Source organism: Trachemys scripta, chromosome 6 (assembly GCF_013100865.1).
Source record: "Trachemys scripta elegans isolate TJP31775 chromosome 6, CAS_Tse_1.0, whole genome shotgun sequence".
Taxonomy (NCBI): Eukaryota; Metazoa; Chordata; order Testudines; family Emydidae; genus Trachemys; species Trachemys scripta.
Window position 1 is genome coordinate 110,691,080 of NC_048303.1, and position 23,692 is coordinate 110,714,771.

At 43.9% G+C, this 23,692-nt stretch overlaps 1 protein-coding gene across 2 annotated transcripts in view; it reads right to left on the bottom strand.

Annotated features, from left to right (window-relative positions):
- The window catches only part of MOB3B (MOB kinase activator 3B), a 146,439-nt gene that overhangs the window by 88,897 nt on the left and 33,850 nt on the right, over positions 1–23,692 (bottom strand). The window contains exons 2-3 of one of the 2 annotated variants that reach the window (XM_034774049.1): positions 10,783–10,864; positions 325–904 (exon numbers count right to left, since the gene is read on the bottom strand). In XM_034774049.1, coding sequence (XP_034629940.1) covers positions 325–742 — 418 coding nt within the window. In that variant the 5' untranslated portion in view covers positions 743–904; positions 10,783–10,864. The remainder of the gene's footprint in view (positions 1–324; positions 905–10,782; positions 10,865–23,692) is intronic. The other variant, XM_034774048.1, reaches the window with a different exon arrangement.

Consider the following 23,692-nt stretch of genomic DNA (forward strand, 5'->3'; position numbering starts at 1 on the left):
TGAAGGTTCAGACCTGATTAGCCTCAGATAGGCTACTATGGTATTGCTGCCCTTGCTGTTGCCACCCCTAAATAATTAAGCTAAGTGGCTTACCAGGGATGAGTGGCTGGGCTGAAAAGATTTTAAATATTTTTAAAAAAAAAAACAAGCTAACATTTCATTTTTTGACGTGCTACCCCTATGGAATGCCTGACACCTCCCCAACAGCACTCCAGTGTCCAACACTCTGAATTCAAGAGCCATTACTATTAGGAAAAGAAATGGAGCATTCCAGGCACACAGAGTGAAATACAGTTTGTGGCTCTAGGCTTTGCTTGGACTCACCCACACTAGTAGGGAATATGTCCTCATTGTTGATCTGCACCTCGATCCAGTCCATGAGAAGGTTCATATACTGGGGTGCTGGCAATGCAGTGGGCTTCTTGTACTTCAAGTCATCCTGCCACCGGTACTCATACTTAGGGCCCCCAGACATCATCGGGCAGGTCCTCTCTGTGCAGAACTCACAGATAGTTCCATAGATCAGGTTGATCCTGTTGAAAAAGTCAACCACGTGAACTGCCACCCAGTCATTTAGGTCTTCTCCATTGGGCAGCTGCACGGCTGCTTTCAGGTCCACTCCCGAGTTCAGCGAGGCCTGTGCTCGTTTATGGAGCTCAAACCTCTGGGTCCCAGGTTCAAATTTGCGTTTGGGACGGAACGTCTTGTCCTTATTAAAAACTTGCTTGAGGGCTATGGACATGTCTGGTAATTTTCTGCCCTCTAGCAATTGGCTAAGATTTAAAGTATATATCCCAAGTGATGACTTTCCTGTCGCAGGTCCCACTCTCGTCACACAAATTGTTGTCAATGTCTATGCAGTCCACCAGCTCTTCCTCTTGAAAGCCCAGAAAACCTCATGTTCCTAAAGACATGGAAAGGTATGTTAGTGTTAAGCCCAGTTCTGGCCTTGTCAATTTGCTACTGTTTTATCATCACGCTCAAAACCACGGGAAACATATTTTTAGGGAGCTGAAAAGCAAATTTCCAAAAGATATAAGCCAAAATTTTCAAAAGTGACCAGGTATTTTGTGTGCCTCCATTTTTTAGTGCCCATTGTGAAAATCCTTAAAAGGGCCTGATCTTCAGCATGCCCTGAATACCCGACCACTTTAAAATGTCTCAAGTTGGGCACCCAAATCCTGAGGCTCTCAAAATCACTAGTCACTAGCAAAAGGGGAACGAAACATGTCATTTATAATATATTCCCAGGCTCTTACTGCATCCATAATTTCGGAACATACCTTTCAGTTGTGCTTAATTTTACAGTGATCATGTCTCCTTTATTTATAAATTTAACCAAGAGTAATACTGTATCTCACAGTATCGATACAAAATCTTAATTATAAATCCATGCTCTCCTCTCTGTGTCTATAGATTACAAGTATGTTTTTGCAGTATTTGTTGAACTCTGTATTTTTAATTAGTGAACCTAATAATTTTACATATCCTATAGGATTTAATGGGATGAAACCTATATGACTTTATTGAAATAATTCTTAAAATGTGTAGAATAAATGGAGAATAACATCCTTTATATTGCTCTTTTGAACCATTCTGTGTAATTCTATAGCCCAGTCCTAATTTTCTATTAAATTCTATAGTGGTTTAAAAAAAAAAAAAAAAAATCTATGAAAAGATTGTCACTTTCTAGAAAATTCTACAGGGCTTCTCCACAAGGGAATGCTACGCATATTGATCCTCAAGAGTTTGCGGTGTGTTTTCTGAATAGGTCTGACAGGACACCATTTATGGTTTTCATAGTTAGCCTGTCTGAGGGAGAAATTATTCCTTCCATAACTGCGTTCTATGTACATGTGCCCAGGGATTATTATCATAAGTAAATGAAGCATACTAATAGCTGATGTGGTGGTTGGTGGCTAGTTTAATGGGAGTTTTTCTTGAGAAAGAAGTAAGGGGTTTACGAATAAATCTCTAGAGAGGGGGTGTTTCATGCAGCGTGTTATTCAAATACAATAAAAGTTTTCAAATATGCAGAGAACTACAAAAATCTTGTACCATTAACTTCTAATGAATTCTCTTTAGGGGATTATGCTGCTCCACTGTTTTCCTCAAGACATGCACGCACACACACACACAAATTTTGCTAGATCACACGTGCAAAGCACTAAATCTACATTATTCTGAAAATTATCTCCCAGGCCTTTGCCAACTGGGTAGGAGGAGAAAGGAAATACCCTCCCCCCATTTTCTATCAACACAAGATACCAACACAGACCTCTACAGACAGTAATCTGGTGTGCGAGGCATCCTCTCCAAAATAAAGCATTTATAACCATAAAGAAAACAAAAATAGTCAGAGATTGGCATCCTGCCAATTTGTCAGCAAGAGCAGCTAAGCAATACTGGCACATCCTTGTGCTGCTGCTGGCACATCCTTGCACTGCAAGGGGAGCTAGCGAACAGGGGACTGCAAAACAGGAGAGGGGTTTGTGGGAGGGAGTCATAATATAATCCCTATGGTTAGGAAGGGCTGCATCGCCAGAGACAACACTGCTCCTGTCACCTCCACTGTATCCAAACAGACAGCCTGACCATGGATGCCTCTACCCAGATCCTGGTGTGGATTTGTGGAGTCTGTGGTCTACATTTCCCACTCACAGAAAGCCAAGCTGGGGGGACCATCCAGTGTGAAAGGTGCCTGCTGGTGGAATCTCTCAGGAAGCAGGTGGGAGAGCTACAGGAGGTGGTGGCTAGGCTGAGGAGCATCCGTGCCCATGAGGAATTCCTTGAGAATATTCATATGGAGACATCCAACGCTGAGGGAGCTATCCAGCTAGAGAGGACTGCTATTACACCACTAGGGGAGGAGGATATGGCTCTGTCACAGGGAGGACACTGGCTGCTGGTTACTTCTGGCAGCAGGCAGTGCTCCACCCCTCTCTCCCAACCGACCCACCATGGTGATGGAAAACAGATATGTTGCCCTGGCAACGAGTAATGAGGAATCACCCCCAAAGGTGCAGGAGGAGAAGCCATGTCCTCCCAAGGCTGGGAGGATCGCAGCCACCACTCCCACAAGTGACTACAGGGCTCTGGGAGTAAGGGTGAGGGAGTTGGGAGCACAGGTGGTGTTCTCTTCAATCCTGCCAGTCAAGGGTAGGGGTCCAGGCAGAGACAGATGCATCCTGGAGGTGAATGCCTGGCTGCAAGGATGGTGTCTCCAGGAGGGCTTCGGCTTCCTTGACCATGGGGTGCTGTTCCAGGAAGAAGGACTGCTAAAGATAGATGGGGTCCACCTATCGAGGAAGGGGAAGAGCATATTTGGATATAGACTGGCTAACCTAGTGAGGAGGGCTTTAAACTAGGTTTGATGGGGGCAGGTGACCAAAGCCCACAGATAAGTCAAAAACATGGAGATGTGGGAGAAGGGTTGGAATTTGGGAGGCGCATGGGCTGTTATTGCAAGGATAAAGGAGAGAAGACAGAATTGGGAGAGAAACTCAAATCAGTGTCTTAGATGTCTGTATACTAATGCGAGAAGTATGGGGAATACGCAGGAAGAACTCGAAATGCTAGCAAATAACACAACTATGGCATAGTTGGTGTCACAGACTTGGTGGGATAATACCCATGACTGGAATATTGATATAGAAGAGTACAGCTTGCTCAGGAAGGACCAGCAGGGAAAAAAGGGAGGAGGTGTTGCCTTATATATTAAAAATGTATATACTGGACTGAAGTTGAGATGGAAATAGGAGACAGACTTGTTGAAAGTCTCTGGGTAAGGATAAAAGGGATAAAAAAACCAATGGTGATGTCATGGTAGGGGGTCTACTACAGACCACCTAACCAGGAAGAAGAGGTGGATGAGGTTTTTTTTAAACAACTAACAAAATCATCCAAAGCACAGTACTTGGTGGTGATGGGGGACTTCAACTACTCAGACATCTGTTGGGAAAGTAACATAGCCGGGCACAAATTATACAACAAGTTCTTGGAATGTATTGGAGACAATTTTTTATTTTAGAAGGTGGAGAAAGCTACTAGGGGAGAGGCTGTTCTAGATTTGATTTTGACAAATAGGGAGGAAATGGTTGAGAATCTGAAAGTGGAAGGCAGCTTGGATGAAAGAGATCATGAATGATACAGTTCACAATTCCAAGGAATGGTAGGAGGGAGAACAGCAAAATAAAGACAACGGATTTCAAGAAGGCAGACTTTAGCAAACTCGGGGAGTTGGTAGTAAGATCCAATAGGAAGCAAGTCTAGGGGGAAAAACAATTGAACACAGCTGGCAGTTTTTCAAAGAGATATTATTAAGGGCAGAAGAGCAAACTATCTCACTGAGTAGGAAAGTCAGGAAGTATGGCAAGAGGCCACCCTGGCTTAATCAGGAGACTTTCAATAATCTAATACTCAAAAAAGAGTCCTACAGAAAGTGGAAACTAGGTCAAATTACAAAGGATGAATATAAACAAATAACACAAGTATGTAGGGACAAAATTAGAAAGGCCAAGGCACAAAACGAGATCAAACTAGCTAGAGATGTAAAGGGTAACAAGAAAACATTTTACAAATACATTAGAAGCACGAGGAAGACCAAGGACAGGGTAGGCCCATTAGACGTCCCCTCAATGAGGAGGGGAAAATTACAGAAAATGTGGAAATGGCAGAGGTGTTTAATGACTTATTTGTTTCATTTTTCACCAAGAAGATTGGTGGTGATTCGACGTCTAACATAGTGAAGGCCAGTGAAAATAAGGTAGCATCAGAGGCTAAAATAAGGAAAGAACAAGTTAAAAATTACTTAGACAAATTAGATGTCTTCACATCACCAGGGCCTGCTGAAATGCATTCTAGAATACTCAAGGAGCTGATTGAGGAGATATCTGAGCCATTAGCAATTATCTTTGAAAAGTCACGGAAGACCGGAGAGATTCCAGTAGACTGGAAAAGGGCAAATATAGTGCCAATCTATAAAAAGGGAAATAAGGACAATCCAGGGCATTACAGACCAGTCATCTTAACTTCTGTACCTGGAAAGATAATGGAGCAAATAATTAAGCAATCGATTTGCAAACATCTAGAAGATAACGTGATACGTAACAATCAGCATGAATTTAAATGTCAAGAACAAATCTTGTCAAACCAGCCTGATAGCTTTCTTTGACAGGGTAACAAGCCTTGTGGATAGGGGGGAAGCGACAGACGTGGTATATCTTGACTTTCGTCAAGCTTCTGATACTGTCTCGCATGACCGTCTCATAAACAACTAGGGAAATACAACATAGATGGAGCTATTGGGGTGCACAACTGGTTGGAAACCGTTCCCAGAGAGTAGTTATCAATAGTTCACTGTCATGCTGGAAGGGCATAATGAGTGGTGTTCTGTTCTGTTCAAGATCTTCATCAATGATTTAGATAATGGCACAGAGAGTACACTTATAAAGTTTGCGGACGATACCAGCTCGAAGGGATTGCAAGTGTTTTGGAGGATAGGATTAAAATTCAAAATGATCTGGACAAAATGAAGAAATGGTCTGAAGTAAATAGGATGAAATTCAATAAGGACAAATGCAACATACTCCATTTAGGAAGGAACAGTCAGTTGCACACATACAAAATGTCAAATGACTGCCTAGGAACAAGTACTGCGGAAAAGGATCTGGGAGTCATAGTGGAGCACAAGCTAAATATGAATTAAAAGTGTAATACCGTTGCAAAAAAAGCAAACATTATTCTGGGATGTATTAACAGGAGTGTTGTAAGCAAGACAGGAGAAGTCATTCTTCTGCTCTACTCCGTGCTGATTAGGCCTCAACTGGAGTATTGTGTCCAGTTCTGGGTGCCACATTTCAGGAAAGATGTGGACAAACTGCAGAAAGTCCAGAGAAGAGCAACAAAAATTATTAAAGGTCTAGAAAACATGAATTATGAGGGAAGATTGAAAAAATAGGGTTTGTTTAGTCTGAAAAAGAGAAGATAGAGGGGACATGATAACAGTTTTCAAGTGCATAAAAGGTTGTTACTGCAGCAAGGGAGGTTTAGGTTGGACATTAGGAAAAACTTCCTGATAGGTTGGTTAAGTACTGGAATAAATTGCCTAGGAAGATTGTGGAATCTCCATCACTGGAGATTTTTAAGAGCAGGTTAGACAAACACCTGTCAGGAATGGTCTAGATAATACTTAGTCCTGCAGGGGACTGGACTAGAGGACTTCTCAAGGTCCTTTAAAGGCCTAAGAGTCTATGATACATGGATCATGGGTTGACAGACACTTTCCCAGTGGCATCTAAGTCAGTGGAGAGTGATGGATAAAACTGTCCAAGTTTCATGCCCAACACACCCCTTGAAGCGATGTTAAACCAAGACCCAGATAAACCGCCAGGCAGGGTAGGGAAGGAGATTCCACCACCTTCCTAAATAACCCATTCCAGTGCTTCACCACCCTCCTAGTGAAAGTTTTTCCTAACATCCAACCTAACCTCCCACTCTGCAACTTGAGACCATTACTCCTTGTTCTGTCATCTGGTACCACGGAGAACAGTCTAGATCCATCCTCTTTGGAACCCCATTTCAGGTAGTTGAAAGCAGCTATCAAATCCCCCCTCATTCTTCTCTTCTGCAGAACTAAACAATCCCAGTTCCCTCAGCCTCTCCTCATAAGTCATGTGCTCCAGCCCCTAATAATTTTCACTGCCCTCTGCTGGATTCTCTCGAATTTGTCCACATCCTTCTTGTAGGGCCCAAAACTGGACAGAGTACTCCAAATGAGGCCTCACCTATGTCGACTAGAGGGGAATGATCACGTCCCTCGATCTGCAGGCAATGCCCCTACTTATACAGCCCAAAAAGCCGTTAGCCTTCTTGGCAACAAGGGCACACTGTTGATTCATATCCAGCTTCTTGTCCACTGTAACCCCTAGGTCCTTTTCTGCAGAACTGCTGCCTAGCCACTCGGTCCCTAGTCTGTAGCAGTGCATGGGATTCTTCCGTCTCAAGTGCAGGACTCTGCACTTGTCCTTGTTGAACCTCATCAGATTTCTTTTGGCCCAATCCTCTAATTTGTCTAGGTCCCATTCATCGCCCTGCCCCTTGATTCAATATTAAAAAGTAAAACTATTCACTGCCTTTGCAAGGCCAGACTCTACATGTCAGATTCATGGGTCATGTTCAGCAAAAGGTGATTTTGATCTCTGCTAAATGTGACTGAAGCAAGGAATGTGCAAAAAGGCAAAAGAGGCTATTTTCAGTAAAAAGACTCATTTTCTCTCTTCGTGGGCTCCCCCCCCCCCCATGTGGAAGTTCAATGGGAAAGAGCATTATCTGACTTCCATAGGATCCTGTGGTGAACCAACCCATCTGAGATAATTCTGTGAGCCCTGCCTGCTGTGGGTTTCTGCCAGTTTATTAAACACCCTCTTGACCCAAACAGCAGTACAGAAAGGAAAGCATTTTCCTCTCGTGAAACAGCCAGCATTCCCACTTTTGTTACATTTTCCTGCCCCCTCATTAAAGCAACCAGCTCCATGTGGTTTCCAGAATTTAACTTTTTTAAACTGAGTGCTCATGAAAGGCAAAACCTTAAGAGCCCAGGAGAATGAAGCTTTCACATCATTTACAGGCAAGGAAGGAGCAGGGTAAGCTGTCCCACACTGCTTGCCAGGTTGCCTCAACTCCAGCCTGTAGGGATGGTCCCATGGATGAGTGGATAGTTTAGGCTGGGATTTCCAAAGGAGTCTACGGGAGTGGGGCATCCAACTTGCAATGGAATTCAATGGGACTTATGGAGACGTGCAACTCTTTTAGACTTAATTTGAAAATCCCAGCCAGTCTCTAGGCTCAGTCCAAGCCTAAAAAAACCTCAGCTTCAGAGCTCAGACTGCCATCAAAGGCTGCTAGTGGGGGTGGGGGTTAGGAGTGAGGTACAACATGAAATTGGAGTGAGACCACCAAGCCATTTCACACAGGCCACCCAACGGCCATTAGATGGCAACACATTTCAGCCACTACTGAACTACACTGGTACCAGTGATCTAGCGATGGCAGGTTCAACATCCCCTCTACAGTGTTGGAAATACAAACAAAATAAAAACTTATTGGTGCTTCAGAATCCGACACTATAAACAAAAGGGAAACCCCTCAGTCTAATTTCAGGCAGCTTGAAGCACAAAAAGTAACATTAAAAAAAAAAAATTAAGTCCTACCCCCAGCTGGTATAAATCAGTCTGGCTCTGTTTACTGTCAATAGCGCGAGGCCAGTTTTCATCTGCTGAGGAGGAGTTCTCAGTTTTAATAGTCTGAAATATTATTGGTAACAGATTACTTAAGCCATTTTGAGCCTGGCTTTCCTCAGGCTTATACCATTGTAACTGCATTGATGTCACAGGAATTACTCCCAATTAACACTAGCGTCAGCAGCAGCAGAACCGGGTCTATTATTTTTAATAGCAATATCCTTTGAAAGAGGCGTGTCTCAGTTACCATCAACTACCCAAGGGGTAGATTTGTATCTGAGGAATAATTCAGTTCAGTGAACTCCCCATGCATGGGAGGGATAGATCAGTGGTTTGAGCATTGGCCTGCTAAACCCAGGGTTGTGAGTTCAATCCTTGAGGGGGCCATTTAGGGAACTGGGGTAAAAATCTGTCTGGGATTGGTCCTGCTTTGAGCAGGAGGGGGGACTAGATGACCTCCTGAGGTCCCTTCTAACCCTGATATATTCTATGTAGACAAGTGCTATGGATGATGACACTAACTCTGTTAGTGTCTGATAAGCAGATGCTGAGATCTCCTCACGAAGAAGAGGTGGAATCCTTACCGGCTTCACCAGTGGCACCACGGAAACAGAGGCTGCTCTCACTGCATCTACCACTCAAATACGGGACTTGGACAAACTTTGAAGCAGCTTTTAGTGAGAATATCAGACGGATAAAGGTCACAAAGGAATAGAAAGCACTTCTTAAGCACCCAGTCACCACAAAGAAATCCATGTACAAACATATTGTCTGAGTGACTAAGGACAAAAACATCATTTGCCATTTGTGTAAACACTTTTAATTAAAATTGCACAATTCGACTGAGTTGTAATTGCAGTCAATAAAAAGAGGATACATTGTGCGTATGAACACACAGTGTTTATGCACATACCTTTCCTACAATGATGTCACACCACACTGCAATCATTCATTAAGCCTCATCATGCCCCTGTGAGGCAGCACAGTACTATCCCCATTTTATTGAGGAAGGAATTGGAGCAGGGTGAAGTGACTTGTCTAGCCTCTGTTAAACAGTGAGCCTCTATTGGTACCCGAGTTGGCAATATACTCGAAAATTCCTCATCGCCAGCCCTAATGCTCTCCTCTGCCGTTCCAAACGCCATTCTCTGTCTTGAGTACTCTACTGGCCTGATTCAAAGCCCAAGGAAGTCAACAGAAATATATGTTGACCTTAAGGGGCTTTGGATCAAGCCCTTTATACACTTTTCAAGTTTGGCCTCCTGCCTCCCTATCTGTTCAAGGAGCTACATTCATCCCTGGCATAATTCCAGGATGTAATGGAGTTAAACCAGGAAAGAATTTGGCCCACGAGTGCATGTGTAAGTGCACATTTATAGCATCACCGGATTCCTATTTGCAAACCACAAGGTTTCACAAGCTAAAACGCATTCTCTGTTTGAAACGTCTAAATGCAGCAAACCTACAAAACAAGAAAAACAAAGCGTTGTCCTGAGTTCAGAATAAACTTTTCCTGGTTATACAAACGGGGTGCGGGGGGCGTTGTCTGAGTAGCTAAGGACGAAAACATATCATGCCATTTATTTATATACTTTTAATTAAAATTGTGCAATTTGAATTACACTCAAAAAACAACACACGTATCTATATCAGTGTAACTACATCACAGGGAAAGAGACAACATGGGGAAAATTCCCAACTCATCTTCAGTGTAGATCAGGCAACAGAGATTCATACAGCAGACATGGTTGTGCCTGTATTAAACCGTGTAGGTAACAGGAATCATAAAGGAAATCCTAATCCATTGGCGAAAGGGCCCTAAAATGGGCACACAAATAAGCGTGGAGCTCAATCATGCATGCATGCAGGTTCTGACCAGCAACATCCCCTCTCTTCCTCCCCACCCACGTCAGACACACACACCTTCCACCCGGATTATTTGAGCTCCTAGCAACAATAGTAAAAGGTACTTCATTGCCATTGCCAGACTAGGCATAAATACAAATGCACGGACCGCACCTCTGGCCCCTCTACACGTCTTGGGGGGAGAGGTTTTGGGAGCAGGCAGATGCAAATGTTTTTTATTTTATGCTCCCCCATCCCTTTGTCCACAGTTTGTGAGACTACTTGGCAGCCAGCATATGCCCATACATAAAATATAAACACTGGAAGATTAATACATCCAGTGAAAGGAAGCTGTCTGCGGCTTCAGGGCCAGATTCTGCTGGCATTCTAATGGTGTAAATCTCACTGGAGCCAGCGGAGTTCAGATTTGGTTCAAAGTTATTTTCATTAAGGGATTACAGGGTTTTTTTCACCCTGCATTTTTCCCTTCCTTCATAGCTGTTGGAAGGCTAACTTTAAATCCTTACATGACAACAAAAAAATCAACACTTCATCAAAGTGCTGACTGAAAATAAGCTTTTCCAAATGTTTAGAAGTGTTTGCCATGTAAACCAAAATCTGATTAGCAAGCAATAATGTGCATTCAATTCTATGTGTGCAAGGAAAAAAAATGGGAAAATTGACTTTACTGACTTACCCCATTAGTCCCATGTTGTAGGATCATGCCCAGTGTAAGGGACCACAAGAAAAAAACCCACAATATTTGATAGTCTATTGATCTGTGGAAAATTAAATTAATTCATATAAATGACACAGGATTTGAGTCTGATCTTATTTACACCAGTATAAAATCAGGAGACCAGTGATGTAAGATCAGAAATAGGGCCACAATATGTAGAACAAAGTATTGAGGAATGTACAAGGAACCCCAGCATTTTATCTACTATTGACCCAATCCTGCAAATACATATATGAGTAACTTTATTTATGTGAGTAATCCTATTGACTAAAGTTACTCAAAGACGTTTGTAGAATCAGGTCCTCAATCCTGAAGCCTACCAGATCCACAAAACCTACTAACCCATGCACAATGGGATCAGCAGGGTTTCAAATATCACGTGTAAAACCCTGATACAAAAGCCTAATTGGCCTACGCTCCCTGTGGATTACTGAAAAAACAAGGGGGAAAACATTAAATAAATCCAAGGTAAATAATGACCAATACAAATATGTTAAGAAATTGGATGTGACTGGAGCATAGCTAGCAAACATCAGGTAAGCAAGATACAGCCCAACAAAGGGACAATAAATCCATTTATTTTGACTGGAAGCTCTGTAGGTTAGGAGGGGCCACCTTTTTGTTTTGCCTTTGTACAGCACCTAGCACAATAGAGCTGAGGAAGCATTGTTCTAAGTCCCTGCTGTCAGGGCCGGCTCCAGGCACCAGCCGAGCAAGCTCGTGCTTGGGGCGGCAGATTCCAAGGGGCAGCATTCCATCTAATCCTTTTTTGTTTTGTTTTGTTTTGCGCTTCACCGCTTTGGCTGCCCCTGCAGGTTTCTTCTTTTTGGTTTGCTGCTCCCGCCGCCCTGTAGAGGGTGGAGGAGGGGAGCGCCCTGCAGCAAGCCCGGCAGGGCAGCCCACGTCCTTCCCTGCCTGCCGACCGGAGCGGCGAGGAGCCCTCCCGGCAGGCGGTGCAGTGGGAGGGGCCGCGTGGCAAGCATCCCACTTAAGGAAGCCCTGGCCGCCCCCCTTCTCATTCTCCCCGCCCCCCCCCCACTAGCTGGGGTGCGCACTCCGCTGCCCGGGGTCTGCAGGGCCAGGAGTCCCGCTACACCATGCTCCCACCGCCCCGCAGGTATTTTTTTTTGTTTTTGTTTTTTCTTTCCTTCGCCGCTCCGGCCGGCCAGCCAGTTTGTTCCCCCACCAGGTTGCCGCTCCGGCCGGGGGCAGGTTTGTTTCCCGCCCCTCCCCCACCTCCTTTGCTGCTCCGGCTGGCCGGCCAGTTTGTTCCCCCACCCCCTTCACTGCTCCGGTCGGCGGGTTTGTTCCCCGCCCCCCGCCCTTGGCCGTGCCGGCCAGCTGGCTTGTTTCCCCCTCCCCCGCTGCTCCAGCCGGCCGGTTTGTTCTCTCCCCACCCCTTCGCCGCTCCGGCCCGGTGGCAGGTTGGTTTTCCTCCTCCCCTCCCCCACCTCCCCTTTACTGCTCCGGCCGGCCGGGCGTTTTTTACTTGGGGCGGCAAAAAAGCCAGAGCCGGCCCTGCCTGCTGTAGCAGGGAGTTTGCTACTGTAGTCATCATGAATAGGTCGGATTATGAACAGGAGGCTGCCAGGCAACTCTCCAAGACCACATTCTACAGGCCACTATCCTCCAATCCCACTGAGGAGAACCAAAAGAAACTACACCATCTGCTCAACAAACTCCCTGCTACAGCACAGGAACAAATCTACACAGACACACCCCTAGAGCCCCGACCAGGGGTATTCTATCTGCTACCCAAGATCCATAAACCTGGAATTCTTGGATGCCCCATCAGCTCAGGCATTGGCACCCTGACAGCAGGATTATCTGGCTATTTGGACTCTCTCCTCAGACCGTACGCTACCAGCACTCCTAGCTATCTTCAAGACATCACTGACTTCCTGAGGAAACTACAATGCATTGGTGAGCTTCCTGAAAACACCATCCTGGCCACCATGGATGTAGAAGCTCTTTACACCAATATTCCACACGAGGATGGACTACAAGCTGTCAGGGACACTATCCCTGATGAGGCCATGGCACGCCTGGTGGCTTTGTAACTTTGTCCTCACCCACAACCATTTCAGATTTGGGGGACAACTTATACTTTAAAGTCAGAGGCACTGCTATGGGTACTCGCATGGCCCCACAGTATGTCAACGTTTTTATGGCTGACTCAGAACAATGCTTCCTCAGCTCTTGTCCCCTAGCGTCCCTTCTCTACATGCGCTACATTGATGACATCTTCATCATGTGGTCCCACGAGAAGGAATCCCTTGAAGAATTCCACCTGGATTTCAACAATTTCCACCCCACCATCAACCTCAACCTGGACCAGTCCACACAAGAGATCCACTTCCTGGAGACTACAGAGAAAATAAGCGATGGTCACATAATCACCACGCTATACTGGAAACCTACTGAACACTATACTTACCTACATGCCTCCAGCTTCCATCCAGGACACATCACACGATCCATTGTATACAGCCAAGCCCTAAGATACAACCGCATTTGCTCCAATCCCTCAGACAGAGACAAACACTACAAGATCTTTATCAAGCATTCTTAAACTACAATAACCCCCTGGGGAAGTGAGGAAACAGACTGACAGAGTGAGACGGTACCCAGAAATCACCTACTACAGGACAGGCCCAACAAGGAAAATAACAGAAAACCACTGGCCATCCCGTATAGCCCCCAACTAAAACCTCTCCAGCATATCATCAACAATCTAAAACCTATCCTGGACAACGATCCCTCACTCTCACAGACCTTGGGAGGCAGGCTAGTCCTCGCTTACAGACAGCCCCCCAACCTGAAGCAAATACTCACCAGCAACTACACACCACACCACAGAAACCAATCCCTATAACAAACCTGTTGCCTACTCTGTCCCCATATTTACTCTAGAAACACCATCAGAGGACCCAACCACATCAGCCACACCATCAGCGGCTCATTCACCTGCACGTCTACTAATGTTATACATTCCATCATGTGCCAGCAATGCTCCTCTGCTATGTACATTGGCCAATCCGGACAGTCCCTCCACAAAAGAATAAATGGACACAAATCAGACATCAGGAATGGTAACATACAAAAGCCCGTAGGAGAACACTTCAGTCTCCCTGGACATTCTCTAACAGATTTAAAAGTAGCTATACTTGAACAAAAAAACTTCAGAAACAGACTTCAAAGAGAAACAGAAGCACTAAAATTCATTTGCAAACTTAACACCATTAATTAGGGCTTGAATAGGGACTGGGAGTGACTGGCTCACTACAAAAGCAATTTTCCCTCTCTTGCTATTAACACTTCCTTATCAATTATTAGGAGTGGACCACATCCACCCTGACTGAATTGGCCTGGTCATCACTGGTTCTCCACTTGTAAGGTAACTTCCTTCTCTTCATGTGCCAGTATATTTATGCCTTATTTGTAATTTTCACTCCATGCATCTGAAGAAGTGTTTTTTTACCCACTAAAGTTTATGCCCAAACAAATCTGGTCGTCTTTAAGGCCACCGGACTCCTCATTGTTTTTGTGGATACAGACTAACACGGCTACCCCTCTGATACTAAATTCTCACACACTCTCACAAAATATCATTACGATATAGTGATGATGATTAAGATGTCAACAGTTACCACGCAGCTGTACCCGCAATACCTGAAGTATTTTCCTGTATTTGGGATATGGATTACTATTATTATTTAATATTTATATTACAGCAGGACTCAGAGACCCCCGTTCAGGATCAGGGCCCTAATATGCAACAAACCCCACAGAATTAGATAATGCTGACATCTACCATGGAGGAGGTCATATAAATAGATGGGTTAAATTAAAGTTCAGTCCCTGCCCCTATGTGTTTTCACAACCTAAGGCCCCGACGCTGCAAAGATTCATACACGTGGTTAAATGAATGCATATGAGTAGCACCATTTGAGTTTATTGGGATTACTTGCATAGCTGCGTAGTGACAGTTAACAAATGCTGAATTTTTTAATAACACCTACAACAGATCACATCATGAAGCCTATAATTTCTGACTGTCCTTTTAAGCATTGCAATTTTGCTATCTATTGTGCCCTGTCTACCTCTCCCTCCATACTCCCTTTGGGCATGTAATGGTCTCAATTGTAATTAATCCAGTAGCAGCTGCAGTTATTAGAACATGCCCTCACAGTAGAGGAACAGTATATGCTTTCAGTTATCAAGCCCTTGTGACCCAGCACCTCCTTCTACTGCTAATAAAATATGGCTATTATGATGGCGTGTGCTTGGTTTGGAAAGCTGTTCTTATGAACATCGCTTTTATAAGTTGTTAATGTTTTTATACTAGATTTGATGCTTGGGCTTGGTTACTGTGGTATGAATGGAAATGGAACGGACTTGCTCTTCCAGAATTCTACCAACTATCTTTACAGATGTAGTTCTCACCACAATAATTTTTGCTTCTCAATTGTTTTGCATTACACAGAATTTGGAATTTGCAGTAACTGTTTAGAAGGAAACACCAAGGGCTGTTATATTCCTGTCTTTCACCCTTTAAAGAATGGGAGGGCAGGGCAGGTGAAAGGAGAGAAAAGAAATTCACAAACAGCTTTGAAATTAACAGGTCATAAAATAATTATATACATGGTTTTCCACTAAATATATTTGTTTCCTTCAGGTTTGATTTGGTTCCATCTCAATATGGACTCAGAACTGGCTCTGGATCATGGGTGCAGCTTACTGAGCTGAATTGCATGCTGGGACTGCTGGAAAGGTGCACACCAGCATGGGGCCTACCGCACCCTTTAAAGGGTGCAGCATGAACTGCCCCTGCTCCAGTGGCCAGCGTGGAAAGAGTTGGTGCCACAGCCTGCCTGCCCCATTATAATGAATGTTGTAATATTTAACACTTGCATAGTGTTTTTCATTCATAGAGGAAGAAGTATCTTTAACCCCATGTCACAGATGGGAAGACTGAGGAACAGATTTCCCTAAAATCACTGAGAGTCAGTAGCAGAGATAACAGAATCCAGGTTTCCCGAGTCCCAGCTTGCAGCCTTATCTGCTTGATGACAGATGCCCTTCCACTTAGAGGAGTATAGCACCTGTCAGAACTTGACACACCCAGTCTGGAAGTGCAGGACCAAGAATGTGGTTTCTACTTACAGAGGAGGGAGATGCGTTCTGCCTGTTCCTATTAAGCACCTAAGCAGGGCTTGCCAAATCTAGCGCGAAATTTCTAGTTCCTTACAAGATTAATAAGTATGAAAGAAAATGAATAATTACCTATAAATATCAGCAATAACGCAAGCTAAGTCAAAAACTTTGTAATTTTCTCCTGCTTATGGATTAAAAATGTTAATTATCCTGGTGACTGAAGTTTCCACATATGTGCATCAGAGATCATAATACTTAACTCTCTTAGTAAAACAGTGCAAAATCCACAGATGAAAGGTGCTATGTAAGTGCAGAAGATAATTTCTGTTATTCCAAACTTTCCAATGCTTGCGTATTACTATTCAGTGACACACGGTGTGGACCAATGCAGGACTTGATGTGGTGACTTTAATTGTAATCTACATCTCCTAATGGATGCCACATGGTCAGTACTGGCAGAAATCTTGTTTTCAAGGGTTTGGACAGAAATACTCAAAATGATACGTGGCAGCATCGTCCTGAGTTGCAGTAATCCACTGCATCACAAAGAATGTCAGACTCAGACCAAAGAGAACCTACTGCAAGATGCATTCATTTCAGAATTCCAAGGGAGAATGTATCTTTCCAAGTACTGAATGGAATAACTGTCTTGTACTTAAGGCCCTAGACTAGAACCCAGGAGATCTGGGTTCAGATTCTGAATCTGCCAAAGACGCCTTTTATGTCACAATCTCACTCTACCGCTTCCCCACCTGTAAAAACCAGGTAATGTTACTTCTATGTTCATCTTGTCTATTTCCATTATAAACTCTTCCCAGCATGGACTGTCTCTTACTATGTTTCTGTACAGTGCCTAACACACTGGGCCCAGGATCTTAGTTGGAGCTTCTAAATGTTGCTAAATACAACATAATAATATACTTGATCCTTAGAGTGGGCAGCTATGATAATACTGTACTTCACGGACAGCTGCTCGCTTACAGCTCTTACAGGGACAGCCCCTAGTCAGTGGTGAGGTCAAAGGGACTGACTGGTCATGTGCCCTGTACTTTCAACAATCAGTGAAATGAAGCTGCCACAGAGTCTGTGGAAAGAACTCATTTCAGAACCTGCTCTTCCTACGCACAGCCAAACATTCCAACCCTAGCGCTGAAGAGATTTTCCTCCAAAAACCTCTCTGATCACTGCCCTGTAATTTCATCATGTTCAACCTTATCATTTGGTTGAAATGACCTAGTATTATGCAGTAGGAAAACAGCGAGTAAGCTAAATATATACCTCCTTAAATAAGGATAGAAACATAGCACCTGAACTTTGTTGTCACCTACATTCTAAAAGCCTAAATCAATATACTTGCTGGGTCCATCTGCAGGACCACACCTGTTAACACAGAGCTTTCAAGAGCATTTGCTGTACCTGAAATCTGATCAGAGAAACTACATACAGACAGATCTCTGTCCTAGCACATGCGCCCACACACCAATAAAACCTACAACCTCTCCCTCCCAATGAAATATCTACGAATGTCTTCCACTTCACGTTCCCACCCAATCATACTGAACACAATCACCATAGGAAAAAAGGTGGAAACCCTTGTCAATCCCCTCACATTCACAATCTCACACCTTCCCTCCCATTTGGTCACATTACTGTTGTACCTACAGTGAATGATCACTTGTAGAAGTCACACCAAAAAAGTAATAAATATGTTCATCTTTTAGTGCAATTTAGCAGCTAGAAAGCAGGAAGAGAAGCCAGCACTATTTAACCAGCCAGCTCTCCAGCAGGCTTCCCAGATCATGGTTCTGGGACCTCTGCACTAGAAAATACACTGTGGGAAATAACTCTGCATTGACATTCTTCCCCCTTCAAGCTCAAGGGGAAGTCTATAATTCTATTTAATATTTGGATTGAATAATTAAGGTTGCTTAACGAGCTTTCAAAGGCTCTTCTCTAGCTTTGCACAGTGTTTAATCACTATACTACTTAACACAGCAGGGGTAAGTAAAGAGGGGCCTTGTCCCAAAAGCACCAGCATCAATCTGAGAACAGTTTCATCTGTCTCTGTAAACCAGTTTGCACAGGTGAATCCAAACCTTTCTAGCCACTTGGAACAGAGGATTTGCCACACTAGAGCTAAAGGGGCAGATCCTTACTTGGGACAGACTGGCACAGCTCCACTGACTTCAAGCTGAGGATCGCCCCAGCAATGCCCACTACCTGATGATTCAGAAGGGAGGGAATAAAAAATCCATTACGTACATGACTGTGAAAAACTGATCAGGAAGGAAGGTTAGCGGTGTTCTTTCCTGTCCTTGTGGTAAATAGCTTATGTCTTGAAGCTTAATATCTGATTACCCTTTGTGGTCTTTGTGGTCACAGCAGCCAACCGCCAGGGTAAGTGCAGATGATAAATGCTTAGGAGGGTGCTATTTCACTGAAGCCAGTTTGAACTGGAATCAGCTCCCTCCTAACGGAGGAGATGAATTTAGTCCTTGCTAAAAAGCAGTTGCTTGTTTTAATTTAAAATCTTAACTGTTAATCTGACACAATTTAAAAGTGGGAGTTTTAATGATGGCTAAACCCCCACCCCACAGAACTAGTTTGTGCTGCAAATTTCCCACACCATAATTTCACTAGCTCCCACACAATCCCTGACCAAGAAAAGAAACTCATGGCTTCCTATTTATGCTCATGCGTATGTGCACATGAAAGTGCTGTATAACGCTACAGGTGGTTTTCTATTTGTTACAGGATTAATATCTTCCTCCAGAGCAACAGTGACAGACAGGCACAAATGATGGTCAGGAAAATGTGAATTCAGTAGCTCTGACAACAATCCAGTTTGAAAGTGCATAGCACCTAGTGGAAACAAAGGAGTACTGTAACTTCAATTCCAGTAGCTAGGGTTGTCAACCCTCCAGGATTTGCCTCGAGTCTCCAGGAATTAAAGATTAACCTTTAATTAAAGATTATGTCATGTGATGAAACCTCCGGGAATATGTCTAACTAAAATTGGCAACCCTGCCAGTAGCATCCACATGGGCCCTGATACACACATGCTTAAGTACTTTGCTGTATCTAAGAACATAAGTAGTCTGACTCGACTTTTGGTAGCCAGTGGGACTCCTCACGTGCTTAAAGTAGGGCTATCGCGCGATTTAAAAAAATTAATCGCACTATTAAACAACACTAGAATACCATTTATTTTATTCCCTCAGTCAGAGACAAACACCTACAAGATCTTTATCAAGCATTCTTAAAACTACAATACCCACCTAGGTAAGTGAGGAAACAGATCGGCAGAGCGAGACGGGTACCCAGAAATCACCTACTACAGGACAGGCCCAACACCACTGGCCATCACGTACAGCCCACAGCTAAAACCTCTCCAGCACATCATCAACGATCTACAACCTATCCTGGAAAACGATCCTTCAATCTCACAGACCTTGGGAGGCAGGCCAGTCCTCTCTTACCGACAGCCCTCAAACCTGAAGCAAATACTCACCAGCAACTACACACTACACCACAGAAACACTAACCCAGGAACCAATCCCTGTAACAAAACCCATTGTCTACTTTGTCCCCATATCTACTCCAGCGATACCATCGGAGGACCCAACCACATCAGCCACACCATGAAAGGCTCATTCACCTGCACGTCTACTAATGTTATATATGCCATTACGTGCCAGCAATGCCCCTCTGCTATGTACATTGGCCAAACCGCACAGTCCCTACGTAAAAGAATAAATGGACACAAATCAGACATCAGGAATGGTAACATACAGAAGCCAATAGGAGAACACTTCAATCTCCCTGGACATTCTATAACAGTATAAAAGTAGCTATACTTGAACAAAAAAAACTTCAGAAACAGACTTCAAAGAGAAACAGAAGAACTAAAATTCATTTGCAAATTTAACACCATTAATTTGGGCTTGAATAGGAACTGGGAGTGGCTGGCTCATTACAAAAGATGCTTTGCCTCTCCTGGAATTGACACCTCCTCATCTATTATTGGGAGTGGTCTACATTCACCCTGATCGAATTGGCCCTGTCAACACTGGTTCTCCACTTGTGAGGTAACTCCCTTCTCTTCATGTGTCATTATATAATGCCTGCATCTGTAATTTTCACTCCATGCATGTGAAGAAGTGAGGTTTTTTTACCCACGAAAGCTTATGCCCAAATAAATCTGTTCGTCTTTAAGGTGCCACCAGACTCCCAATTTTTTAAAATACTTTTGGATGTTTATTACATTTTCAAATATATTAATTTCAATTACAACACAATGCAAAGTGTACAGTGCTCACTTTATATTTATTTTTATTACAAATATTTGCACTGTAAAAAACAAAAAAAAATGTATTTTTCAATTCACCTCATACAAGTACTCTGGTGCAATCTCTTTATCATAAAGTTGAACTTACAAATGTATAATTATGTACAAAAAATCTGCATTCAAAAATAAAACAATGTAAAACTTTAGAGCCTACAAGTCCAGTCAGTCCTACTTCTTGGTCAGTCAATCACTCAGACAAACAAGATTGGTTACAATTTGCAGGAGATAATGCTACCTGCTTCTTGTTTACAATGTCACTTGAAAGTGAGAACAGGTGTTCACATGGCATTGTTGTAGCTGGTGTTGCAAGATATTTACATGCCAGATGTGCTAAAGATTCATATGTTCCTTCATGCTTCAACCACCATTCCAGAGAACGTGCTTCCATGCTGATGATGGATTCTGCTTGATGACCGTCCAAAGCAGTGAGGACGGACTCAAGTTCATTTTCATTGTCTGAGTCAGATGCCACCAGCAGAACGTTGATTTTCTTTTTTGGTGGTTCAGGTTCTGTAGTTTCCGCATCAGAGTGTTGCTCTTTTAAGACTTCTAAAAGCATGCTCCACACCTCGTCCATCTCAGATTTTGGATGGCACTTCAGAGTCTTAAACCTTGGGTCGAGTCCTGTAGCTATTTTTAGAAATCTCACATCAGTACCTTCTTTGCGTTTTGTCAAATCTGCTGTGAAAGTGTTCTTAAAATGAACATGTGCTAGGTCATCATTTGAGACTGCTATAACATGAAATATATGCAGAATGCAGGAAAACAGAGCAGGAGACGTACAATTCTCCCCCCAAGGAGTACAGTAACAAATTTAACTGACATTTTTTTAATGAGCATCATCAGCTTGGAAGCATGTCCTCTGGAATGGTGGCCGAAGCATGAAGGGGCATACGAATGTTTTGCATATCTGACACAAATACCTTGCAACGCCGGCTACAAAAGTACCATAGCCATGCAAATACCTGTTCTTACTTTTAGGTGATATTGTAAATAAGAAGCAGGCAGCATTATCTCCCATCAAAGTAAACAAACTTGTCTTAGCAATTGGCAGAATAAAAAGTAGGACTTAGTGGACTTGTAGGTTCTAAAGTTTTACACTGGGTTTTTTGAGTGCAGTTACGTAACCAAAAAATATCTGCATTTGTAAGTTACACTTTCACGATAAAGAGATTACACTTCAGTACTTGTATAAGGTTAATTGAAAAATACTATTTCTTTTGTTTATCATTTTTACAGTGCAAATATTTGTAATAAAAAATAATAATATAAAGTGAGCACTGTGCACTTAGTATTCTGTGTTGTAATTGAAATCAATATTGAAAAGGTAGGAAAACATCCAAAAATATTTAATAAATTTCAATTGGTATTCTATTACTGTAAGCGCGATTAATCGCAATTAATTTTTTTAATCATGATTAATTTTTTGAGTTAATCTCATGAGTTGACTGCAATTAATTGACAGCCCTAGTTTAAAGTTTAAAAAGTGCTTTGTTAGCTCAAAGCCCTAGGGCATTTCCATTATGAATCCTATTTTTCAAGAATTCTAACTCTGCCAGAAGGAGTCGCTCCAGGCACGACCTTGACAGAGAAATCTATTTGCTCAGGGTTCTTTTTTTTTTATTATTTTTTATAAAGAAATCTTTTGGCCACTTTCTGTTTTTTCATTGCTGTCTCTGTTCAGTGTTTGTTAGCATAATAAAAATGCATGAATTGAGGACAAGAGGCTCTTTATTCACTGTGCACACTGTGGTTGGTGGGGGTATAGTTTACAGGGCAGTACATGCAAAAAAAAAAAGGGGGGGGTAGCTTGGTACGGAACAACACACAGAACTGTCACATCAGTGTTGGATCATTCATGAAACTGGTTTTCAAAGCCTCTCGGAGATGCAGTGCGCCTCGATGTGCTCTTCTTATTGCCCTGGTGTCTGGCTGCTCAAAATGGGCTGCCGGGCAATCTGCCTCAACATCCCACCCCGCCAGAAACTTTCCCCCCTTACTTTCACAGATATTATGGAGCACACAGCAAGCAGCAACAACAATGGGAATATTTTTTTCACTGACGTCTAACCTAGTGAGTAAACTGCACCAGCGCCCCTTTAAACATCCAAAGGCACATTCTACCACCATTCTGCACTTGCTCCGCCTATGGTTGAACTGTTCCTTACTGCTGTCCAGGCTGCCTGTGTACAGCTTCATAAGCCATGGGAGCAAGGGGTAGGCTGGGTCTCCAAGGATAACTATTGGCATTTCAACATCACCAATAGTAATTTTCCAGTCTGGGAAGGAAGTTCCTTCTTGCAGCTTTCTGAAGAGTTCCTAAAGATGCGCGCGTCATGTACCTTTCCCGACCATCCCATGTTGATGTCGGTGGAACGGCCCTTGTGATCCACTAGCGCAGGGGTCGGCAACTGACGGCACGCGAGCCAATTTTTGATGGCACGCTGCTGTCTGCCAGGGTCCTGGCCCCACTCAGTCACCAATTTCTCCTGCGGGGGCAGGAGGCAGAAGCTTGGTCATGCCGGCAGCCAAGCTCCCTCCTCCCCCACTTCTTCCCCCAGTGTGGTGCTTTCCTGCCCCTCCCACTCCCTCTCCCTGCTGCTGATCAGCTGATCGCCCTCGGGAGCGGAGCTGAGCCGAGCCGCAGCATGCTCGCTCTTCTAGGGAGGAAACAGAGAAGAGGTGGGAACGGGGCCCTGGGGAAAGGGGTGGGGATGGGGCATATTCCCTCCAGCCCCCTGCCGTGAGCAATCCCAGGAGCCGAGCACCCCAGCCCTCTGCTCTAACCCCTGCACCCCCCACACATACCCAGCCCTCCCACACCCCATGCCCTCCACACATCCCTGCACAACCTCCACACACCCAGCCTTCTGCCCTGACCCCTGCACTCCCTCCACACACCCAGCCCTCTGCCCTGACCCCTGCATCCCCTCACACACCTCCAGCCCCCGTTCTAACTCCTGCACCCCCTCACACACCCAGCCCCCCATGCCCTGACTCTTGCACCCCCCCACATCCCCACCCTGAGCAGCACATGGGAGCTCCTGCACCCACCCCCCACATTCCCACCTGCATCCCTGGTCTGGGGTTCCGGCTGCCAGCCTGTTGCCAGCCGGGGTCCCGCAGACCCCACTCAGCCCGCTGCCGAACTAGGTGAACGGAACCCCAGGCCGGCAGCGGGCTGAGTGGGCCGGTGGCGTAAGATCAGCATTTTAATTTAATTTTAAATTAAGCTTCTTAAACATTTTGAAAACCTTGCTTACTTTACATACAACAATAGTTTAGTTATATAATATAGTCTTATAGAAAGAGACCTTCTAAAAAACGTTAAAATGTATTACCGGCACATGAAACCTTAAGTTA